This window comes from Dryobates pubescens, chromosome 15 (assembly GCF_014839835.1).
Source record: "Dryobates pubescens isolate bDryPub1 chromosome 15, bDryPub1.pri, whole genome shotgun sequence".
Classification (NCBI taxonomy): Eukaryota; Metazoa; Chordata; class Aves; order Piciformes; family Picidae; genus Dryobates; species Dryobates pubescens.
Window position 1 is genome coordinate 17080822 of NC_071626.1, and position 21751 is coordinate 17102572.

The following is a 21751-nucleotide window of genomic DNA, read 5'->3' on the forward strand; positions in this document are numbered from 1 at the left end:
ATTGTTCTTTCGACATGCGGGTCAGGAGAAGAAAAAGCCATTTCCCGAAGCGGGATTCCGGCAGGAAACGCTAGGCGCAGCCGATGGTCGTCCTAGTTCTGGCTGTGGCAAGTCAGGAGCAACCCCCTCATGCGGAGAGCACCATCTTATTTTTTACCGAGATAAAAGCCAATCTCTCCTACTCGTGATTGGGGGGTGGTGGGGGTGGTGGTCGGAAACAGGCTCCAGTTACTTCCTACATCAGTACTGAGGCACAAGGTCGCCCAGAGCTCTCCCGCACCCCTTACACCCAAACCACCGATAAAGGCTAGGAAAGAGACGAGGGAGGCGCCAGGCCGCCGCTGCCTCCCAAGGTTTAAATGCCCCGCGGGGGCCGGGCGATCAGTGCGGCGCCGCCCGCCCCGTTGCCCCCGCCCCGCTCAGCTGACAGAAGAGCCTCTCGCTCGCTAGCTAGCCCTCTCGCTCGCCTGCTCTTTCTATCGCCTGCGGGAGCCGGTGTTCGTTGCTCGCCGCGGCCTGCGCGCCACCGCCGGGAATGGAGAGCGGCGCGCTGTGACCGGCCCTAGGGCGCGCCGCCGCTGCGCAGAGCCGCGGTGCCGCAGGGAGCCGCCGCCGCCGGCGGGATGAGCGGGAGCGGCGCCCCCGGGCCCGGCGCGGCACCCTGCCGCTTCGCCCACTACTTCGTGCTGTGCGGCATCGACGCGGAGAGCGGGCTGGAGCCCGACGAGCTGGCAGGTGAGCGGCGGCGCTGCTGGGGCCAGGCGCGGCGCGGAGGCCTCGCCCGCACCCGCACCGATGCGGCTTGTCGGGCTTTTGCTATCTGCTGCTGCAAAATATCTGGTCCCCCAGCAAGGAGGGGGGCAAGGGAGGTTGGATGGGGGATCGCCGAGGCGGCAGAACCCGCAGGGAGGGAACAGCTTTGGAAGATAAAGCATCCGGCAAAGGGCTGATGGAGCATCCTCCACCTCCGGGGAGCTCCTGCCGCGCGCTGGGATGCGCCCTCCCCGCAGGCCGGGTTATGCCGACCCGCCGCTGCCCCTGGTCCCTAAGGGGCTGAAGGGGGATGGCAGCCCTCGCCCGCCCTCGACTGGTGGGTGCCACGGCTCAGCCACGGCTGGCCGGGTGCGATTGACGGGAGGATACCGAGGGTTATGGAAGTGTCGGGAGCAGAGTGGCTGAGCTTTCCGGGGGTGGCAGATGGATTTTCTTCCCTATTTGCAGTGGAAGGGGAGGGGAGTTGTCTGGGAAGAACTGAATAAATTAATGGAATTGCATCTTTAATTATGTCTCTTTAGTCGCATCTTCTGTCTGTTCAGAAATAGTCTGCCTGCATCCTTCCTTCCCTTCCACCGCCAAGAATGTTACAAAAGCAAAGACCAAAATAATTACTATGCGATCTAACACATTTTAGAAAATGTTTATTTTAAAAGGTTCATGAATGGATGTGAGCTGATTATATTGGGGAAGGGCGGTATTCCTTCCTGAATGTCCCTTTTGTTTATGTGGAAGGAGCTGTTTAAGTCAGATTTTTACATACAAGATTAGATTGACTGTGAGCTTAGTAGCAGGACATAATTGCGTGGAGGCTAAACATTATCTCACGGAGTTAAGCGTTGGAAAGCCCTTAGCATAGACGTTTAACTGCTCCTATGCATTCGCACTGCAGGCAAATGAACTGTACATGACTGAAGTTGCAGTGGTGGGCACCGGTGCCCGGTGATGGGATCCTGGTGAGGTCTCTGCTGCTATTGCATCAGGACGTACCTTGCCTTCTGGTTGTGTAAGAGAAGGACTTGATCTGCATTACTGATCAATGTATACCCTGGTTGAAGTTCATATTTTTGTCACCTGTAAAAGGGGTGTGTACATGTTCCTGACGTTCTGAGGAGCTTTATCTGAACGCAGCATACTTCAATCTTTTCCCTTGGCAATGAGCACACACTGGAGCTAGTCCTGGGATCTCCAAGAGGAAGCATTAGTCAAAAGGGCTTTAATGTCAGTTTCCTTTTTCATAGGTACTAATGGCTGCAATTGTATGGTTTAAGTTTTGCTTATGAAAGTGGGAAACTCCTGACTGGTGAGCCATCTGCCAGCTAATGGTGTACAGGGTTTGATTTGCATAATAGGACCTTAGGGTTTCAGCTTCTTAAACTTGAAGTCATCTTGAACCCTTTTATCTAAAATAAACTATTTTTAAACCAGTGTGGACTGTCAGGCTGTGCCTTCCCTAATGAATACCCAGACTTCCAAACTTGTCTTTTGCTGATTTCTGCTCCATTTCCCAGTGAGATGTGCAGTCGTGTTCTTTGGGAGCACTCCTCAAGGATGGGCTGAAGGCAGTGGGTTCGTGCAGTGTAAGTGGCTTAGCTACAGGGCTCATCTTTTATGATCATTCAGTGGGTTTAGCTGAACTGCTTCAGCAACACTAAACAGACTTCAAAGCCAAAGGAAGTCTCCCTCTTCATTTTTCAGTTGAAGAATGACATTTTGGCACACCTGGGGTATGCCCGTTTATAAAATATAATGCAACTATGAATAATTTCAAACTGAAGCTGCCACAAAGTGAAGTCTTCCTGAAGCAGGTGGGGCAGATGTCTCAATGTTCTTTCCCCTCCCTTCAATAGGAAATAACAAGTAGAATGGTCTTTGTAACTGGTTTAAACTAGCCAAGGTCCAGCAGTATGATTTGAGCATACATGAATTTTGGTAATGCCAGTCTGGGAGGTACTCTCAATACCAAGGAGAGCTGGGGTATGATAGAGGATGAAGTGAGTAAGTGGATTAACAGAAATATGATGGGACTTAATAACTGCTGTTGAGCAATGCTGTATTTTTAGGGACTCATGACAAGAGCTTTCTGCTATCAGCTGGGAGCTCAGTTGTTGGAAATGTTAGGGAAGAACAGGGAGTGCTGTAAGCCACAAATATAATGCAGCTGTGGAAGAAACAACACTTGGTTTTAGATGTAGCTAAGAAAACATTTCTGCTAGAGCCTGGGGTGTATTAATGCCATTATAGGCAGGTACTAGTGAGATCCCATCTAGAAATCCGTGTTACAGATTTCAAAAACTGAGCTGCTAGGATTGAATTATCAGAATAGGAGAGGAGGAAGATGCTTGAGGGAACAGAAAGTCTATGGTATCACGGGAAACCCACAAATGAAGGCTATTCCTTCTAACAAAGGTCTTGCAACATTTTGTAGAAGAGAATGAGGAACCCTTTCAGTACTGAATTATGTAGCTGTGATAGCTTTCCATCTTGCTATTCTCATGCTTAAGGAGCATGTGGTAAGTCACAGTATCAGTGAAAAGTTGCTGCGACTTAAGCCACCATACAGGTTACAGCCAGTTTAGCAAAAAAAAAAAGCAATCGGGAAACTGCTGGTCTCCAAACCCGTGAATCCCTTAACAGCTAGCATACACAAAGTGCCTTGCTCAAGCCGGGTCTCACTGATTAGGAGCGGTGCTAGGGCTGAGCAGAGGGGGCTGAGAGGAGCTCTTCCACAGCCCCAAAGGCCCCAGGGCCCCTCCTGTGAACAGAGAAGCAGAAGTCTCAAAATTCTCCAGGGATTTTTGGCTTCTAGATTGACCTGCTGATAATCAGCTGAGGCACAGACACCTCACCAGGGCACGTGGCATGCCAAGGAGCTGCTGGTGAGTCAGCTCTGCTGTCATCTGGAGCTCCCTGACCTGCAGACAGACTGGGACCAGCTCCTGTGTGAAGGCTTTCCATGCCTAATGGCTTAAACCCAAACCATTTTTCCACACAAAACCATACAAACCACCAAACCCCTCTCATCTGCTGCATCGGGCATGAAGTGACGTGGTTTTGAAATGTTTTGAGGATGCTCCTGGAGGCAGGGTGAAAACTACATTTTGAATTCTTCTTGCAAAGCTGTTCGGTCTGTTCACAAAATGAAATCTTTTCAAGTTGTATAAGGTCTTGACATACTTTCAGGGAGAAGTGACTTGCTTTATAGTTCTCATTCCTGTGGATGCTCAGTGCTTAAAATAAACTTGGTAGATGAGAGTTTTCCACCATGCAAGTGGTTCATTTTCCTTGGATTTTCTTTCATTTTTTTCTTCTCTTTCCTCTTTTGTATATATGCTGTCTTGTGGTACAGAATTTCCTAGTTTGTTTTTTTTTTTTTTTTAAAGAAGAAATTGCTCCACAGGTAGCTTTTCAGGTGGACTAATTTTGGGCTCGTTTTTTTTTTAAAGTGAATTAATTGGGGGTTTTTAAGTGAATTCATTTTGATAGGTAAAAAGCTGATCACCTATTGCTCAACTTGGCAGTGCATCCAGGCACGGAGCAAAGTAACATATGAATTATAATGCTGTCAAAATACTTGTGGAACTATCACAAAGCTCTCAGTCAAGGATAGAAGGGGGGGGGGGGGGGAAGTCTTTCTAGGGGTTTGAGGGAGGAAAGGAAATGAAAGATTTCTTAGCACTTACTTAGAGAGGTCAGAAAATCGGGGTGTTTGGTATGAAATAGCATTTGATGTGAGAAGCATGCAAATTCCAGTATTGGCTTCTGTGCCCTGTTGAACTCTGCTAAAATAGGATGAAGGGAGATTTTCTCTCATGCCCATAGCTGATGGAAAATATGTTTCAGTTCTCTTTCATCTTTATTCCTACTTCCTTCAGATAAAGCCATTTTGAGACTATCACCCTTGGAATTGCATGCACTTAAATGAACTTGTTACAGTAAACTGCTGCCCAGGGAGGTGGTGGAGTCACCGTCCCTGGAGGTGTTCAAGAGGAGATTGGACATGGCACTTGGTGCCATGGTCTAGTCGTGAGGTCTGTTGAGACAGGTTGGACTTGATGATCCTTGGGGTCTCTTCCAACCTTAGTTATACTGTGATAAATATTTACTGTTGCCTTAAACAGACATTATTGTTCATTAAGGTGTTTCTATTACATATTTTGTCATACTACATATAATTTTATAACTTTGATATCGTCTCATGTTTTTTAAAGGCAAAGGAGGGGAATATCGTCTAGGTGAAACTATCCCAAGGAGCTGATGCATAATTAATTGAAAAACAAAAGCTGCATTCAAAAAAGAGATACCCAAGGTTAGTTATTATACCAGGAAGATACTGCAGGTGAGGTCCCTGAGGTCAGTTCTCTGTCACTTCTATTCACTCTCTCCATTAATGAGCTGGATGATGTGGTAGTATTTATAAAATGCTTAGAAGTGTATAGTCTATACACTTGCAGTCTATGTGCAAGGCATGAGATTTTTTTTCCAGGCTGCAGCAGCTTTTTCCTTTTGTTTTGAGAGCGTGTTGAATTTTGTAGTATCTCGTTACAGTGAGTTGCAAACTACAATTTAGAAAAATCCAGAATGCATAGGATTCAAGTGAAAAAAAGAAATGAAAATATCTTCTCTTGGAAAAGTAATATAATGTTCTGGAGGGAAGTGAAGACAGAATTAGGGATGGGTGTTTTTGTTCCCAAGACTTGGTCCATGCTCCACTGAGGATGCTGATGCTTGAGCAGTTTGAAAGGAGAGAGGATGCAGTAAGCCAGTATGGGATGAGGGGCCATGTGGGATGGTGCCTTCTGGGTCTCAGAATATGAACATTGGTGGAAATGTGGTAGCTCTCTAGCTGTGTGAAATTAAAAATTTAATGGCTTTTTTCTCCACACATAAACCTTAAAATATTACCTCAAGACTATGCTTATAGTGAGGAGACGTTCTAGTTACTGTTTTGTGTCTATCAAGACACTTTACACTGTCTAGTCTTGGCCACACTTCTACCTTGTGCTGTTTCCCTACAAATATCCAGAGATCGATACATAATTTTAATCCAATGAAATGTTACTTCAGTTTGTAACATTGAAAACCAATCAGGGCATGCTGTAGTCTGTACTTCTTACTAGTAGGCTTGTATTTTTAGAAAGCTAGAAGACTTTTGCTTGGCATCTGCATGCTCATTCCTTGCAGAGTCTCCCTGCAGCCCTTGAAGTTTTCCATTGCACTTCCTTTGTGCCAAATCACCCTGCAGTGCCAGAGAGCTCAGCAGTACAACTTCTTGTGTTCCTGACTTTTTTTCTGAAAGTAAGTAATTGGGGTTTTTCTGAGTTTGCTGGAAATAGACTGAGAAATTTCCCTTCACCAAGGAATATCCAAACAGTTGTGGCCCATCCTCATGACTTGCTCAGTCGCCACAAATGAACGGCAGGCTACAGGAGTTTTGCTTTTCATCTCTTGAGTACAGTTCAGAGTTGCACAAAGCATGTCCAGATTAAGCAGCCTGGATGTGGACAAGAGTGGTATGGGTAGAAGAGAAGATGGCTTATGCTGTACAATTTAGCAATACTTAACTAACTTTTCAGAAGCAGTTATAGATTGCTTAGGATTTTTGATCATCACAAGACCTGAGGGAGGCGTGGGACTCAAGCATTTCTCCAGCTCCCCTTAGGAAGCAATACACAAACATAGCACTAAATCTGACCTTTACAACTGGAATAAGCAAGTCTCATGGATGAGGGGATTGGATGGAGTACCTGGCTTACTTGGGTTTTGTAAATTGTTGTTATAAACAAGGAAACACTGGGTACACATTTAGGGAAGCGGTGTGATCAAAATCTCAGCTGGGTTAATACTTTGTTCATGTGAAAAACAAGTCTTTTGATCTTGGTTTGCCGAAGTGTTGTGTTTCTAGTTAAGGCAAGTATGGAGATAATCTCTTGCTTTCGTGCAACCTCCATTTGGTGCTGAAATAGAAGTAATGTTTCTGCTGTCTTCTACGGCTTTAAAGGCGGTGGCATGGGTAGTCGGTGTGATGGTTTATTCTAAACATGGAGGGGGTTTGCTGCTGGGGAAAACCAGAATTCCATTCTAACACCACACTGAGGTTTTTTTACCTTTGTTTTTTTTAATAGGTTTCTGAATTATACATTAAATACTTAGCTTCTGCACGAGGATTTCTGCAGCCAAAGGAAACAGTGCTTTTTATAAAGAACTGTCAATATTATTGACAAGTATCATCTCCATGTACAGTGAGGAGTAACTCTCACGGAGCTGCTTGTGGAACTGCTAATGGCTGTGATGTATTATTATGTTTTAGTAATAGTGCTGTCTTTCTTTCTGTATATATGCCAGAGAGATGCTGGGTTTAAATGCTTCCCCAGACCTGGTGTGACTATTCAGTTACACATTTACCTTCATCTAAGTTTTTTACACTGTATTCCTTTGAAAAGAAAGTATTGATTGGGTTGCTATCAATAGCACTGATTTCACTAATGCTAAATCAGAGAGGTTTCTTGTACTTCTTTTATCAGATAAACTGCTGTTTTAATTTGCACTTAGAAAAACTAAATCCTCTAGTGCTCTTGGTGGCTGTTTTACAGCCAGCAGCTGTTGGGTAGCACAGACAAAGGTGTGACCATGTACCAGGGCTTCTGTTCAGTGAAAATCCTAGTAACTGGACTGTTAATATTCCTGTAGGTAGCCTTTTTCCTTCACACATCTGGCAGGCAGAATGGCTGAACTGCTGTTCTTTGTAAGAACGGCCTAAATCCAACTCTAATCTTGTTCCTACACATCAGCCTGAACTCACCACTGGCACCATCCTGGCAGCTTAGTGGTGCAGTGGCTGGGGGGAGCCAGGATCCCTGGGATCACAGCCACCTTCCTCAAGCAGAGAGCACTGAAAGGCAAATGTCCTGAAGCCTACCAGTGCCAGATCAGGCCTTGCTACAGCTAGGTATTGTCAGGGAACATGAAGACAGATGGTTTTTCTCAGCTTATGTTGAAGATACAGGTCCCTGTTGCCAGTGGAGAGGCTTCTGTGTTGACCTCCATCTCTGTGGTGGTCCTTGTGGCAGTGGAGCATCTGGGGAAAGGCGATACCTGCCCCTCTGAAAACAGGGAAGCAGAAACTGTGGATATGTCAGAATTGCTCAGGGCAGTGTGTGACTGTAGTATTGATTTCTCTGCTCAGCTGTTTGCCTGTAAGCCTTTCTGTCCTCTCCAGAGGAATTTCCCAGTGCTGCCGGAGGTGTGCCAGCACCCTAACACCCTGCCCACAGATCTATGCTAGTGTGGAACCTGCTGCAGAAATCCCTCCAAAATAAGCTGCTTCAGGAATGGCTGAGATGCATACAAGCCAGCAGAACAGGGATGTCAGGGCTCTCTTGCCTGTCTTCTTTCACCGGCTTGTCATGGACTAATCAAGTTGTCCTTAATGCCAGCTTGTCCCTGAATCATGCTGGCAAACGTACAGCCTGCAAAGCTTCTGCGTGGGCTGATGCTGGATATATGGCTGGCACAGTGCTCCCCACTGCAGTTCCTGATCTGTTCCAGTGGGGGCTGGAGTCAATGACAAATGTGAGTGAAAGAAAACAAACCAGTATGTGCCCTTTGATCGAGTTAATGCTGTGGTGTTTGGCTGGTGCTCCATTTTTGGAGTCAGAGATGGTTTTACTTAGCTGTCTGATCATGGTATCTTAGCTGAGAGCTTTCTCCTTAGGGTGTCTGAGGCTTATGAAAGTGCCTGGTTGGAAACATGAAGCCATGCCCCTTCACGGTGTGATGTTTTGTTTCTTCCTCCACCTAACCCAATCCACGAACAATAACATCAAAGCACCTAAACAGATGCTTAAAGAGTGTAATGGAAAGAATATTCCATTGCTAATATATACTCCGTGTAGAGTTGTTTTTAAGAACCTTTATAAATGTCAGTTACATGCTTCCAGTGATAGTATAAAACCTAAGTTTTAGTATAATATAATATTGGGGGAGGGGGGAGGCATCTGGCTTTGGTGGATCTTGCTCTTTCCCTGGAGAAGAGCATTTTTCTTCATGGATTTGTACAAAAATGTCTGCAGTTCTTGCTTTATGGTCAGAAGCTATGTTTAAATATGTCAGTCTTAGAGAGTGAGCTCCTCCTCCTTGGAGCATGGACAAGGCTTTGGTTTACAGTCATATTATTAATCATAATAATAATTCTTGGACCTAAGGAATTAATTAAAAAAAAAAAAAAAAAGGAAACCAAACAAAAAAAGAAAAATCAACCCCCATCAAGAAAACAAAAAAAGCAATAAACCCCCCAACCAACAAAAAAAACCCCCTACCAAAACCCATAAAACCCTCCACCAAAACAAACAAACCCCCCAAACCAACACCCCCCCCCAAACCAACCCCAAAAAAACAACCAACCCCCCAAGCTTTATATCAGATTGAATCAAATCACGCTTTGAAGTTGTGTAAGTGATTGGTTGCACTGCATGAAAGCAAGACGAATCCTCTGTTCACCCCCTTCTTGGCATTCTCTTGTCATGTTAAAGACTAACATGCGAAAGGGTAAAGGGGCTTAATCTGAACCGCCGTTGTGTGGAAGCGATGACAAGTGTGTGTGGCTGCTGCTTTCCGTGGATGACTGAAATGATTTGTATAAATTTGCATTTCCCCCTTAGCATCTCTATAAAGCTATGCTCATTTCCCTGCGTGGCTATTTTCACAAACGCACACAAGCAGAGCCACGTGTTGTAATGCAATGTCACCTGCGTTGCCATAGATGCTCCTTACTTCCTTACCAGAGGTGCTTCTGAGTCTTTTGACTGAAAGAAAACAGGGCTGAGCTCTTTGTGCTCTCAAGTGCTCACTTAACTGCTAATTTCTTAATGAAATACTGATCAAATGGGCCAAGCAGTCTGCTTTGGAGTGACTTACTTTTGGGGTTAGTCTGCTAACCTGCAGGGAGCCTGCTGGGAGAGGATGCTGCTTTCATGGTCCAGATAGGTATTGCTTACACTGACTTTAGATGTCTGGTGAGGTCTGGAGCCCAGGTTCTTGCTGGCCTGGAGACTGCTTGCAGGGTCTGAATCCTGATTTAGGAGCCCCCCTCGCCTGTTTTTTTCTGCAGGTTGCTGCTGAGATTAATCCAGTCAGGTGGTGTAAATATGTGCAGCTGGGCCCTCTGCTTTCCTGAGAGATGCTAAGGAAAGATAATTCAGATTTATTTGTCAAAATACAAACCATGAAGTATTTGAGCAAAGAATGCAATATGCAATTGAGTAAATATTTGGCTTTTCATTGTTGAGGGAGGGGAGGATTTGCTGATTAGTTAGTTACTCAATACTATTTTTCCATCAGTATTCCCACTTGGTATTTTCGTTTGGTTTATGCTGCGCAATACTCTGGCATGAATTTCTAATTCAGGACAATTTTATACTTAAAGCCAAAACAACATCTCTGTTAACATAGATGTGCTCTTGGCTGTGATGCTGGCTGGTGTGGGGGAGATGAAGGGCTCTTGCACAGTTTCTAGAGTGAGACTTTTTGTAATGTAGATGTTGTGCTTTCTCACTTTATTTATTCTTCCAGTGTAACAGTTTGAAAATACACATTTGGGACAGAGTTTTGACCTTCCAAAACCAAACCCAAACAAAACCCACAAAACCAAAACCAACCAAACAAAACCCAAAGAAAAACAACCAAAGAGATTAAATGGGTGTTCATGACTCAATGTTTAAAATCTGCCAGGTGCTTTGTAATGACTGAGGCTGGATGTATGCCCTGTAGCAGAGCTATGAAGGGTGTATTCTGCTCTGTGTTGTGTCTTGTAAACGCTTTCTCAAGGCCAGGAGGAAAGATACTATAGTGTCTCTAATGCACCCCTTTTTGGTTTGTCAATCTTTATGTCTAATGACAAGTGTTAACAATCTCTTGAGGAAGAGTATCTCTGGAAATCGGGATAGGAGCCATTCAGCACAGATGAATTAGGTGTTTAGCCTTTTTCCTAGTATGATGCTATTCGAGATACGTTTCTCTTACTAGTATTTGCAAATATGTTGACCCTTTCTAACATCAGCAAAGTGTGATAGCAGATGTTGTTTGGCGCTCTTAACTCAAGCAGGGATATGTAGTCTAGTGTTTCTATCTCAAAACAAGGAATGACTAAGAGGTGAAGAACTCCAGTGTAAGGAATGCTATTAAGTAATCGTTTTTCCTCTATAAATATGAGTATCTCGTAGGGTGAGGCAGCTGTAGCTCTAGGCTGCTGTCATATGTAGCAAAAGGGGAATGGTAATGGGAGATGTTAACTTTCACAATAGCAGTTCTGGTTAATAACATACTGTCATTTCTGCGCCTGTGCCTTTGTTTTCTTTCTTCTTGGAGCTGCCCACAGGGCAGTGAGTTGGGAGGGAAAGAAAGAGTGCTGTTGAAAATTGCGCAGCCTAACACACTGGTACAGAAAGCTCACCACCAACAAAATCCCTCTAGCTTAATGTGAGCTGAACTTCCCATGAAAACTCTGCTTTAATGAGCTCGGACCCCTCGGCCCTGCTTTGTCCTTGTCAGCAGGTGAGAAAGAGTTGAGGTCCCCAGCGCGGGTGCCCTAGCTGTGACCTAGGGGCCGAGGGCCCCGATTAGTTCAGCTTTTGTGCTTTCAGCAGGAATAAGAATGGGAAAACATCTTGTCTTGAGGGCTGGATGTATTCATGCTCCTAGCCTGCAGGTCTGTGCTTAGTGCTGGAAGAGACATTTGTCGAGGAGCTGGGGAGAAAAGGCACAGATTTCGGTCTGTCCCAGAGCAATGGAGCGTCCAAGATATATCGTATCTGATTGTGCTGAAGATCTGAAAAATATTTGCAATTCAAAATCTGTCTTGGGTTTCAGTTATTGGTTCATATTTTGTCAACATATTGTGGCAATGACTTCTGATTGTGCCCCAGCATTTCTCGCGGCGCACTGAATAGCTCAAAAAGGAAGCTGAGGCTAAGCAGGAGACCATCTGTGTTGTTAATGGTGTAGTGTGACCGTGCTCAAAACCCGTCTCGTGTGATTGATAATGGGATCACACTAGACCTGTTTCCTTAAAAGAAATAATATCAAAAAATCAACCTTCCAAAAGAATCTGTATCCTTATCTGCAGCTTCTGAGCCCACAGGTCAATTAAATTTTGTCAAAGGTGAAAGGAAAAATATATGGTGGGGGGGTTAATTATTGTTTTTAAATTTTATTTTTTGCTGCAGTCCCTGCAGCTACAGCAGAGATCCTAATTAACCTTCCAATAATACAAAGGCTGCGGGAAAAGCAGCAGCACTTTAGAAAGCAAGAGAGGCCCCTCCATGTGGGTACCTTGGCAGGCTAATTGGCTCATAGCTGGGGTCCGAGTAGAGCATGCATTGCCTCCTGCCCATCAGGGAATGAAGGGGAGCTTGTGGTACTGAGGAGGAGGGAAGAAAAGAGGATCAGACCTCACAGGCTTGTGTGAGCAAAAGGAGCTACAAATGGCAGAACCACGATTTCAGTCCCATCATCCTGTCACATAACTCCCAGAGCTCTTCACCCATACCTGTGAAACCATACAGCTGTGTCAATGCCATCTTTCTTAGTCTTTTCTTCTCAGTCTCAAATGAAGAGTATTTGTTAAGAGAGCAATTCTGCAACAGCTCCTACAATGTGATAATGGGTGATAGGAGCAAAGCTATGTTTGGCAATAAATAGAAATGCAAGGATAGGTGTTTGCTGGGTCCAAGTTCTTCCTTAAGCTCCATGAAAGGATGTAGGCACATGGCTGTGTTGGTGCTATTGTATCCAAGAGTATAGGGAAAAGCACTGGTGGTTTTTTTTTCCCTCCCCCTGCCCCCACCAAAATGCGCTGAATGGGAGATACAGCATCTGGACACGCTGGGGGAAGGGGCTCTCTACTTCCATGTTCCTTCTTAATATTTCCCCATCCCACATTTAAAAATAAACCAGCTCATTCTCGTGCTTTATTGCTTTAGAAAGCTATTCTGACCTTTCTGGCAATATTAAGAACCGAGAATGTATTCCTATGTGTTAAAGTGCTAATGATGCATAAGGAGTCATAAAACTGTACTAAGTGCATTAAATTTTGAGTAACTCCAGTAAAAGGCACTGCAAGGGATTGCTAATCACTTTGCGTTTATGAGTTGTCTTGGAAGTTAATGGCGATATTCAGCTGAGTATGTCCACTTACATGGCCTAGAAAGAGATGGCATTGCGTTGTGTTGCCGTGCGGTGGGAGGTTGGCAATCCACGCTTGATTAATCTGCCCATGCTGAAGTGGCATCACTCCATGCTTCCAGCAAGCTTGTAATAGATGAGTGCATTAATGAGCCCCTGAGTAACCCAGACTATACTTGGGGGCCACAGGGGGAAATCAGAAAGGATAAACATTGTGGACTTGATTTCTTTGTCTTATTATTACTTCTAAATAATTTTTCCAAGGAGTGTTTAAGTGATTCCAAGTTGAAGTGAGCAGAGCTGTTTTGTATGACTTTAACCAACTGGGTTATTTAAGCCTTTTTTGTTTACCTGAACTTTCTCTACCTGAAAAATATTGTAATCTTCTGATGTGAAAGACTGACTCTGATTATTCCCTGCTAAACTATGCTGAGTCCGTTAGAGCATGTTAGAGTGGCTGGGGCCAAACCTCTGTCAGGGCTGGCCAAGTGGTCCTTTGAGCCATTGCCTTCGTGTGAGCAAGTGCAATGAACCAGTTGGTAGAAGTGCATAGAGGGCAACAAGGCTGGTGAGAGGCCTTGAGCACAAGCCCTATGACGAGAGGTTGAGGGAGCTGGGATTGTTTAGCCTGGAGGAGGCTCAGGGGAGACCTCATTGCCCTCTACAACTACCTGAAAGGTGGTTGTAGCCAGGATGGGGTTGGTCTCTTCTCCCAGGCAACCAGCACCAGAACAAGGGGACACAGTCTCAAGCTGCGCCAGGGGAAGTTTAGACTCGAAGTGAGGAGAAAGTTCTTCACCGAGCAAGTCGTTTGTCATTGGAATGTGCTGCCCAGGGAGGTGGTGGAGTCACCATCCCTGGAGGTGTTCAAGAGGGGATTGGATGTGGCACTTGGTGCCATGGTCTAGTCATGAGGTCTGCGGTGGCAGGTTGGGCTTGATGATCCTCAAGGTCTCTTCCAACCTTGGTGATACTGTGAGGTCTCTGAGGGCTGATGATAGTTCGTAGTTCAGAAAACTTGGAGATTATTCTATCCTGAAGAGAAAACCATTTCAGCTTTTGGAGGGTTGATTGTAATTTCCTTTCTGAATATGTTTAATAAAAAAGGAATTTCACCTAAATTTAAGCAAACTGTTGCACGGAAGACTTAAATTTCTGGTTTGCTCTCTTGCGGTGGCTTACTGTTGTCTTGCTAATACATTTGAATTCTACTCTTTAAAAATGTATTATCAGGTTTATCTTGTGGGAGGTCATCAGTTTCACAATATTGTATAAAACTGAAACCAAATTTAGTCTGCAGCTGCACTGTTAAATAGAGCATCATTGTCAGGTGGTGAGCATGGCTGTCAAAACACTTTGGGCAAAGTGGGTAACATGAACAGTTCGTCTGCGTTAAATATTTATAGAAGAAAATGCAAACTCAGAAGGCTGCCAGCAGACAGACATACTGCTTAAATACATTGTTGTGCCGCAGCTTTAGGAAGAAGACAGAAAGTATTTTTTCTCCTTGTGCAGGGGCTTAGCGGTGTACTTTTTGGGCACATCAATATATATGAAAAGCAACTGGAAGTTCAAGACTTCAGAAGAAAAAACAATAGCTCTGTGCAAGCGGTTTGTCTGCCAGCTGCCCCCAAAACTGTCCATTCTTTTTGCACACTGGTCTGCTGCTGCAATAGTTGTAGCAAAAGCTCCCCACAAGCCATCTCTTGCATGCTTTAGCCTCAAGGGCTGGTGTGTCTTTATTTCAAGTCCTCTGGTGCAAACAGGTGGTGAACTACAAGCGGCAAGATACTGAGGAGAAAACCATGTAATTAAATCTGGCACTGTAGTATAATAAATCTCCCCTGTATTCTTTTTAGACGCCTTTTGAGCACTACACAATGGCTGTGATTAATGACTATTGTATTGTCTTAAATAATAAGCTTGAGCCTTCAGATAGGTGACATAATTTAGCCATAATGAGCGTCAGCTTCATGTGTTTGATCTCAATGCTTTGAATTTTGAATTGTTGTTGCCATGTCCTTGAAAGATGTTTTATGCTGAAGAAAAGCAGTAAAAGGGGCTGGGAGGCAATAGCAGAATGTGAAGAATCCAACCAGTGTGTTGCTCTGAGGACAGTGACTTTTTTTTTTTCCTCAGTATCTCATTTTTAAACATGCAGGATGAAAGCAGTTGGATCATTCACAAACTGGACCCACTGTTATTGAGAAAGATTTTTCTCTTTGACAGAAGTAGTCCTTGCCAGGAGATGTCTTCTGACAGTACCAGTTCCTTTTGTGTGTCAAGATGCACCAAATACCCATAGCTGCAAAAAGGCTTTTCAGTCCTTTCCACACCATAGCTCCATCCGTCACCTCCTCAGCAGGCTTCCCTGTTGTTTCCTCCCTTGGCTGAACGCGGCAGCCCTTTGATATGAGATCCTATTTCTTCACATTTCTCTTTCCTTCGCATGAGTTCAGCTCACACAGGAGTTAAAAAAAGCATATATTCTCTTCCCTACAGCTACCTGTGAAGAGCTTTCCCTGTCTCTGCACTGTGTATCTGCACAGCACTTTGGCAGAGCTGAGAAGGGAGGCAGTGAAACTACAAAGCACATCGGACCTAATTATTTAGCCAGCATAAGGGCCTTTCTTTCCTGCTCGGGATATTTGCTCTTGACTGTGTGGGTAGTTTGACACAGTGTGCTGACTTCAAAGCCGTTGCACAACGCCACATAAATGCTTCAAACCCAAATCCATCCTCCTTTGTGTACCCTGGCCCAAATGGATAGCCCTAACGGCAGGCTTTGGCAGGGCTCATAAGTGAAGGGTCAACACGGACTGTCCCCTTTGTCATGATTTTTGCGGGGATGGGGGGGAAAGGGATTTAAAATCCCTCACTCTTTCCTATTAAGTCTGACTCATTTTGTCTGGTTTAGCATTGTGGTAGAGAGAAACATAATGGATTTGTTAGGGTCAGTGCTTCACAATGTGATGGTTGACTTTGATGGGCAATAGGGCCTAGTTTGCCACTCCAGACAAAGGATTTGTGGGTCTTGCAGGCTGCCATCTGTTTCTAAAAGCAAGTTTTTATGGAGAAGTGATGCAGCTTGCATGCTGAAAAAGTTGAGATTTACCCCTCCCCCCCAGAAAAAAACCCCAACAAGTACTAAGCCGTTGTAGTTGAGCTTTTAATTTCAAGACTAAATACAGTTTATTAATAGCAGAACTCCACCGTGGCCCTTCTCCAGGCAAGCTGAACATCCAAATATCATTAGTGATGGGTTGACATCTTCTAAAATGCTTCTATTGTAGAATATTCATCCTCAACCTCCAAGTGTGTTTTGTTCTTCTCTCCAGCCCCTACCTAAGCTTTCTGAAATACAAAGTCTGGCTGCATTCAGATTGTTTGCACTTATTCTGATACATGAGAATACAAAGCACAGACTGGAGAAGAAATAATATTCATCTTTCATTTGAATTTTCACTTGTGCTGTGGTCTTGTCTTGTGCTTTCTTAAGGACAACAGAAAAAACAGTTGATCATACTGTCCCTTTAATTGAGGCTGGAAAGTCCTCCTTTACTGCAGTGATTCCACCGCAGTCTCTTGAATAAATGAGCAGCCGACCTGTAGAGCTTAGACATGCTGACAAGTATGATCTGTTTATGTGCTGTGTTAACCTTACTGTTAATGGATTGTTTCTATGTATAACTACTGGACGTAGCACAGAGCCATGCAGTCCAGGTCTCAAGGGCAGGAAAACATCCTACTGCAGGATTTAGCAGGAATAGTGAGTAAAGTCTCTGCAGTTTTCTTTCCAGCTGGAGACAAACAGGACTGCCAGCACTGATAAAGAGGTCCTGGCACACAAGCTTGTCCTGCCCATTTATTTAGCCAGTCGCTGCCTGGTGCAATACAGGGGGGGTTGATAAAGTGCTTCCTAACACTTATAATTTTCTTTTTCATTAAGGGGAGTGACTGGTGTGGCTGCTGTAGCTGTGCAGGTGCACATGTTCATCAATGAATATGGGGCTGAAGTGCAATGTTCCCCTTGTTGCAGAAAGTGAGTTCCTATGCTACTGCTGAATGTCACATTTAAGACTGCGATGGCAGCCAAAAGAAACTGGCACCTTCCACTCACCCCTAAACACAACAGCCCATGTGCCAGCAAAGCCTGCCTTCATCACCATGCCAGGCATCTTGGCACCCTCCTGCAAACCAGCATTTTCCACCAACACTTTTTCTTTGTTTATTCCAGTTGCCAGCCACTAGCAGAAACCTTAAGTGAGAAATAGACGTGAGTTCATTGCCTCCTGTTCTTGTGTTCATCATCCCCATACAACTTCCCCCTCCCCAAACACTATTCCTTTGGAGAGACCATCCTGAAAGAAGCCTGAGAAACACTCCAGAGAAATACCTGAAGTCTGGAGAAGTGGTCATTTGGGTTAATTTAAATGATGGCATACCCAGCTCTTACATAGAGACCAGAGCTGATATGCGTAGGTAGTCTGATCATAGGCTGCTTCTACTAATACAGGCTCCTAGGTGGCAATTTTGTGGTTGTTAAATATTTTGCCAGGGACTGGCTTGTCAGGTCCTGCCATGTAATCTACCCATCTCAGGACAGCTGATGCTGGTGATTTTCTTTGGAGACATGATGGCTCAGCCATAAAATGTATTCCTCTTTAGTCAGCCTATCTGGCTGCCTCCAGCTCCTTTCAAGCTACAGAAAAACTTCATGTTTCCTTTTAGGTGCAGCAGTGCTATGGTGTCAAGTCTTCACACCTGTATGGGAACTTTGGCAATACGCTTGAGGAAGCCAAACATTTTCATCCAGTTAACTTTAAACTGCCAAAGCTGGGAATCTGTTGTCTCTCTTCCACTGAAATACAGGGTGATGCAAAAAGAATTACAGAAGTGTCTTTGTTAACTTAAGAGGAGGAGATTAAAGTTGAAAGGATTTAAGAAACATTTTCATAATGGGATGCAGTAGTCAATGATGATGCCCCAAGTACTTCTTGGTGGTTGTGTTGTCACTGTAATTTTAAATGAATGTTGAGTTTAAGAAGCCAACATGTTCTTTATGGTCCATTTGTGATCTCCAGGCTTTTGGCAACATGTGTATATATTACTCCTTGGGAGCTTTCAAGCTTGCTGCAGTGGTAGCTGTATATTCCATTGCATCTTCTCTTTTTGTGTGGTTTTTGTATTTGCTACACCTTTGGAAAAAAAAATCAAACAAGGGAGGCGGGCATGTAGTGAGGGCAAGGGCACAGGATAAAACACTTAAAAGCAAGGACAAAAATGGTGGGAAACTCATGCAGAGAAATAGCAGCTGCTATAGTTGGTTTAACCAAAGAAGTTTGGCCTCTATCAGAGGAGACCTTTTCTGCTGTGCTTAATTGAATTTGCCAAGCTGGAACAAGCCCTGGCATAGTTTCAGCCCCTGCCGTTACTAGTCAGCAGCATTCAAAGCTGCCAAGAGGTGATGAAAAACGCTGAGCAAATGCTGTGTAAACTAGAAAGTCAGCACTGAAAGACTTTCTTGACCTGTTGGTGATGGTGGGTCATTTCCTTTTTCTGAGTCAGTCTGGGACATTTGGGCGTGTGTCCAACACATAGAAATGAATTGCTTACCGCAGGCAAGCACGGATTGCCACACTGGGATTTTCTTCCTTGCAGAGGTCTGTGTGTGCTTGTGCCTGCGCAAGCTGCGCTCAGGAGAATACGTCTAATCTGATCAAGACTTTATGGAGATGGAAAACTGAGATTGCTTGGGAGCTGTGAGAGGAAGCCAAGAGTTTTCACATCCCATTCCACAGGAGCATTATTTGTCTCAAGAAGAATAAGAGTAAATTTATATCCTGACATGGCATTGACTGTAGGTCCCAAGGAGCTTTATGTTCTGTGTTGCCTGCAGGTTACTGGAAAGAAATGTGTTATTTGCACAGGGCAGTGAAAATGCTGGCTATGGAAGATGCAGTTGTTTGTGCATACAGATGGATGGTTCTGAACCAGTTCAGCACTGAGTGGTTTCAGTCTGCCCTAGTGGAATGGTAGGCAATTAACATTCTACCAAATTAGTTGTTACTTCAACTGGGAAGGGAAAGAGCAGTGTGCAAATCAGTACCCTCCATCTGAGTTCATTTGGAGCCATGGATGTAGGAGCTGCTGTTTTTGTTTGATAAACTTGATAAACCTCCTCTGCTGTAATAGTGATTTCAATTGGAGGAAGATAAATTGAGGTGGAGAAGGAAATTGGAGGGCACAGGCTCAAGCCTGAGCAGGAAGGTTGTTCAAATAATCTCATAAAAGGCATGTTGCTTTGATTCAGGATGAATGCCAGCTCTTCAAAGTCTTTAAGCTAAAAAGAGAGCTCAAGTTGTTCAGGTATATTTGAATGTAACATTTGAATATATTTGAGGTGCCGCTGAGAAGCAAGCCAAATTTCAACCAACAGAGCAAGACAGAAGACTGTAACTTCCTTGTGAAAACAGGCAAGCTTTCTGCTGTCCTAGAGTTCTCAAGTCCTAGAGTGAGTGCTTTCTATTTGTGCTTTCCAAAATACTGGTTAGTAAGAGTGATGCAGTTCATCTGTGGACATGGGTGTGCCTCTGAGGGTGTGTGAGGTTCCTGCCCTGGATTAAGGAAGATGATGTGTGCTCTGTTGGACCCAGAGGAAATTACTTTCAGTGCAATGAATAGTGTTGGTGGGACGGTGGGAGGGGGGTGTTAAGAATATGGGTCACTGAACACAAGACTCTTTGTAACTTAAGGTTATCTTTCAGGTTTGTTTTTCCTTTGGTCCACTGCATTAAAATAGCCCAGATACTAAGTTTGAGATTAAAAAACACACTAAATCTAGAATACAGACTTCTGTTTGGAAAAACGAACTTGCAGACACTTACAGAGGAGGAGAAGTCTGTAGCCAAAGAAAGAAGCAAAACCACTAAGAGACCTGATCAATTTTCCAGGTTATAAGGGGAAAATATTATCAGATAGCAGAGTTAGCTGTTCTGGTGTGGCGGTGACACTTAGTGCAGCCCTGGCAAAGCAGTGAGTGGAGAAAGAGGAGAGCTGCAATCATTCATGACAAAGTTTAGGAAGATGCATGACTTGATTTGAACTGACCTGTCTGGTGACACTTAACTGCCCAAAAGGACTTAGATGAACTATCTTGCTAAAAGTCTTGTGTGTGGGAGCATGGAGCAGATTTTGACGGCTTTTAAAGAATGAAATTCTTTCCTTCAAAATTTTTTTCAAGACAAGGTTTCTTATTCTTCAACGTGTGGTGTTTCTGTGGAGTGTTAACAAAGAGGAGAGAGTTATCTGAGAACCTGTAAGCTTTTTATGCAAGAAAGTGTGTGGTAAAAGAGGCCTCAGATGTCTTAGTCTGCAAGCTTTGTCTTTCTCTGCAATACTTAACCTGTGTAGTAGGAAAACAGTCTCACAACTTCCTTTGCCTTCTGTCTTCCCTTGCTGCATGCCCAAAGAAAGTAGTTTCCATTTTGAAGCAACAATTTAATGTAAGACAGCTAATGTTAGTTGTTACCACATATTGTATTACTGGGTTAAATTTACTTGGAAGGCTGAATTAAAAACTGAGTCATCTCATTCAGGCAGTCTTAAGTAGCTTGAGCTGCAAATGCTGTTCTCTGCTATCAGTGTCTACCTAGATTGCCAAAGGGTCAAGGATTCAGAGTGCTATTGCCCAGTAACTGTGGATAACTCATGGCAATTCCTGTTCTGGTCAGATGTACTGTCCATCCTGTCTAATAGCTGGTATATGGTGTTGCTATGGAGTGTGATTCATCAACAGTGTTATGAAATAACTCTCCCTGAGGGGGCACATCATCCTGCTTATCCTTTGGACAGGCTGATTTACACAGAATCATAGGATGGCTCAGGTTGGAAGGGACCTCAGAGGTACTGAAATAGTAAGAGGTTTGAGTGCACTTGCATCCTTCTGCTGAGCCCAGTGTGCTGTGATGGGGCAGACATGGACAATGGTTAGTCAGGTTATTGTCCTCTACTGATGACAAAGGAAGTTTTGGTTTTGCTGTTTCCTATGTACCTCAAGTTCTCTTCATGATCATCCTCAGCCTGTGAATAATTCAGGTGATGCCTGTGTAACTATGTTCAGTTTGTTTGAAAGATGGGATTTATCCCTACCACTGTATTACAATTCTACTGCAACCTGATTTTGGAATGTGGTTTAGACGATGTGAGGGGAGTCATAACTTGTTGAGATACGATGATACTTTTGGAAGTGAGAAAGAGAATGATGCAGTCTATTTGATTTGCTTCCTTGAGGCTGCCAGATTGACTTTCTGAAGATTGTAGTGCAGGCAGGTTTGGCATTTTTGAAGAATGTGCTTACTGTTCTTTTCTACAATATTAGGAAACTTTTCCAGCTGGGCCTCTTCTGTAATCAAAGTGCAGCAGCAGTGTGTCCATTGCCCTTGAATAGAAGCTGGTGCATTGTGCCATTTTACTGTGCATGGTTACTCATGCTCAGCAAGCCCTGGTCCTTCAAACAGATACAAGAATATGAAGAAACAAAGTATGAACAGATTGAAGTTCAATGTAAACACAGTGTTAATCAAAACTGCCTTACCAGTTAGCACAAAACCAGTTCAAACAAAGTCATGGAGTCACCAATATGGGTTTCATTATTTTCAATTTATTCCATCAATGTTTTGCTCTTTGGTGTATTCATTGTATCTGGTTCATTTGTTACACAGCTATTACTTCTTACCAGACAGTCTCAGCCCTCCATAGGAAACAACTGAGTTTTTCAGTGTATTAGTTTACTACA

At 44.0% G+C, this 21751-nt stretch overlaps 1 protein-coding gene across 4 annotated transcripts in view; it reads left to right on the forward strand.

Moving 5' to 3' along the window:
• Positions 1–463: 463 nt before the first annotated feature.
• DENND5B (DENN domain containing 5B) overlaps positions 464–21751 on the forward strand; it is a 104593-nt gene continuing 83305 nt past the window's right edge. For all 4 annotated transcript variants that reach the window (XM_054167628.1, XM_054167630.1, XM_054167629.1 and 1 more), the window contains exon 1: positions 464–735. In XM_054167628.1, the coding sequence (XP_054023603.1) occupies positions 624–735 (112 nt within the window). In that variant the 5' untranslated portion in view covers positions 464–623. The remainder of the gene's footprint in view (positions 736–21751) is intronic.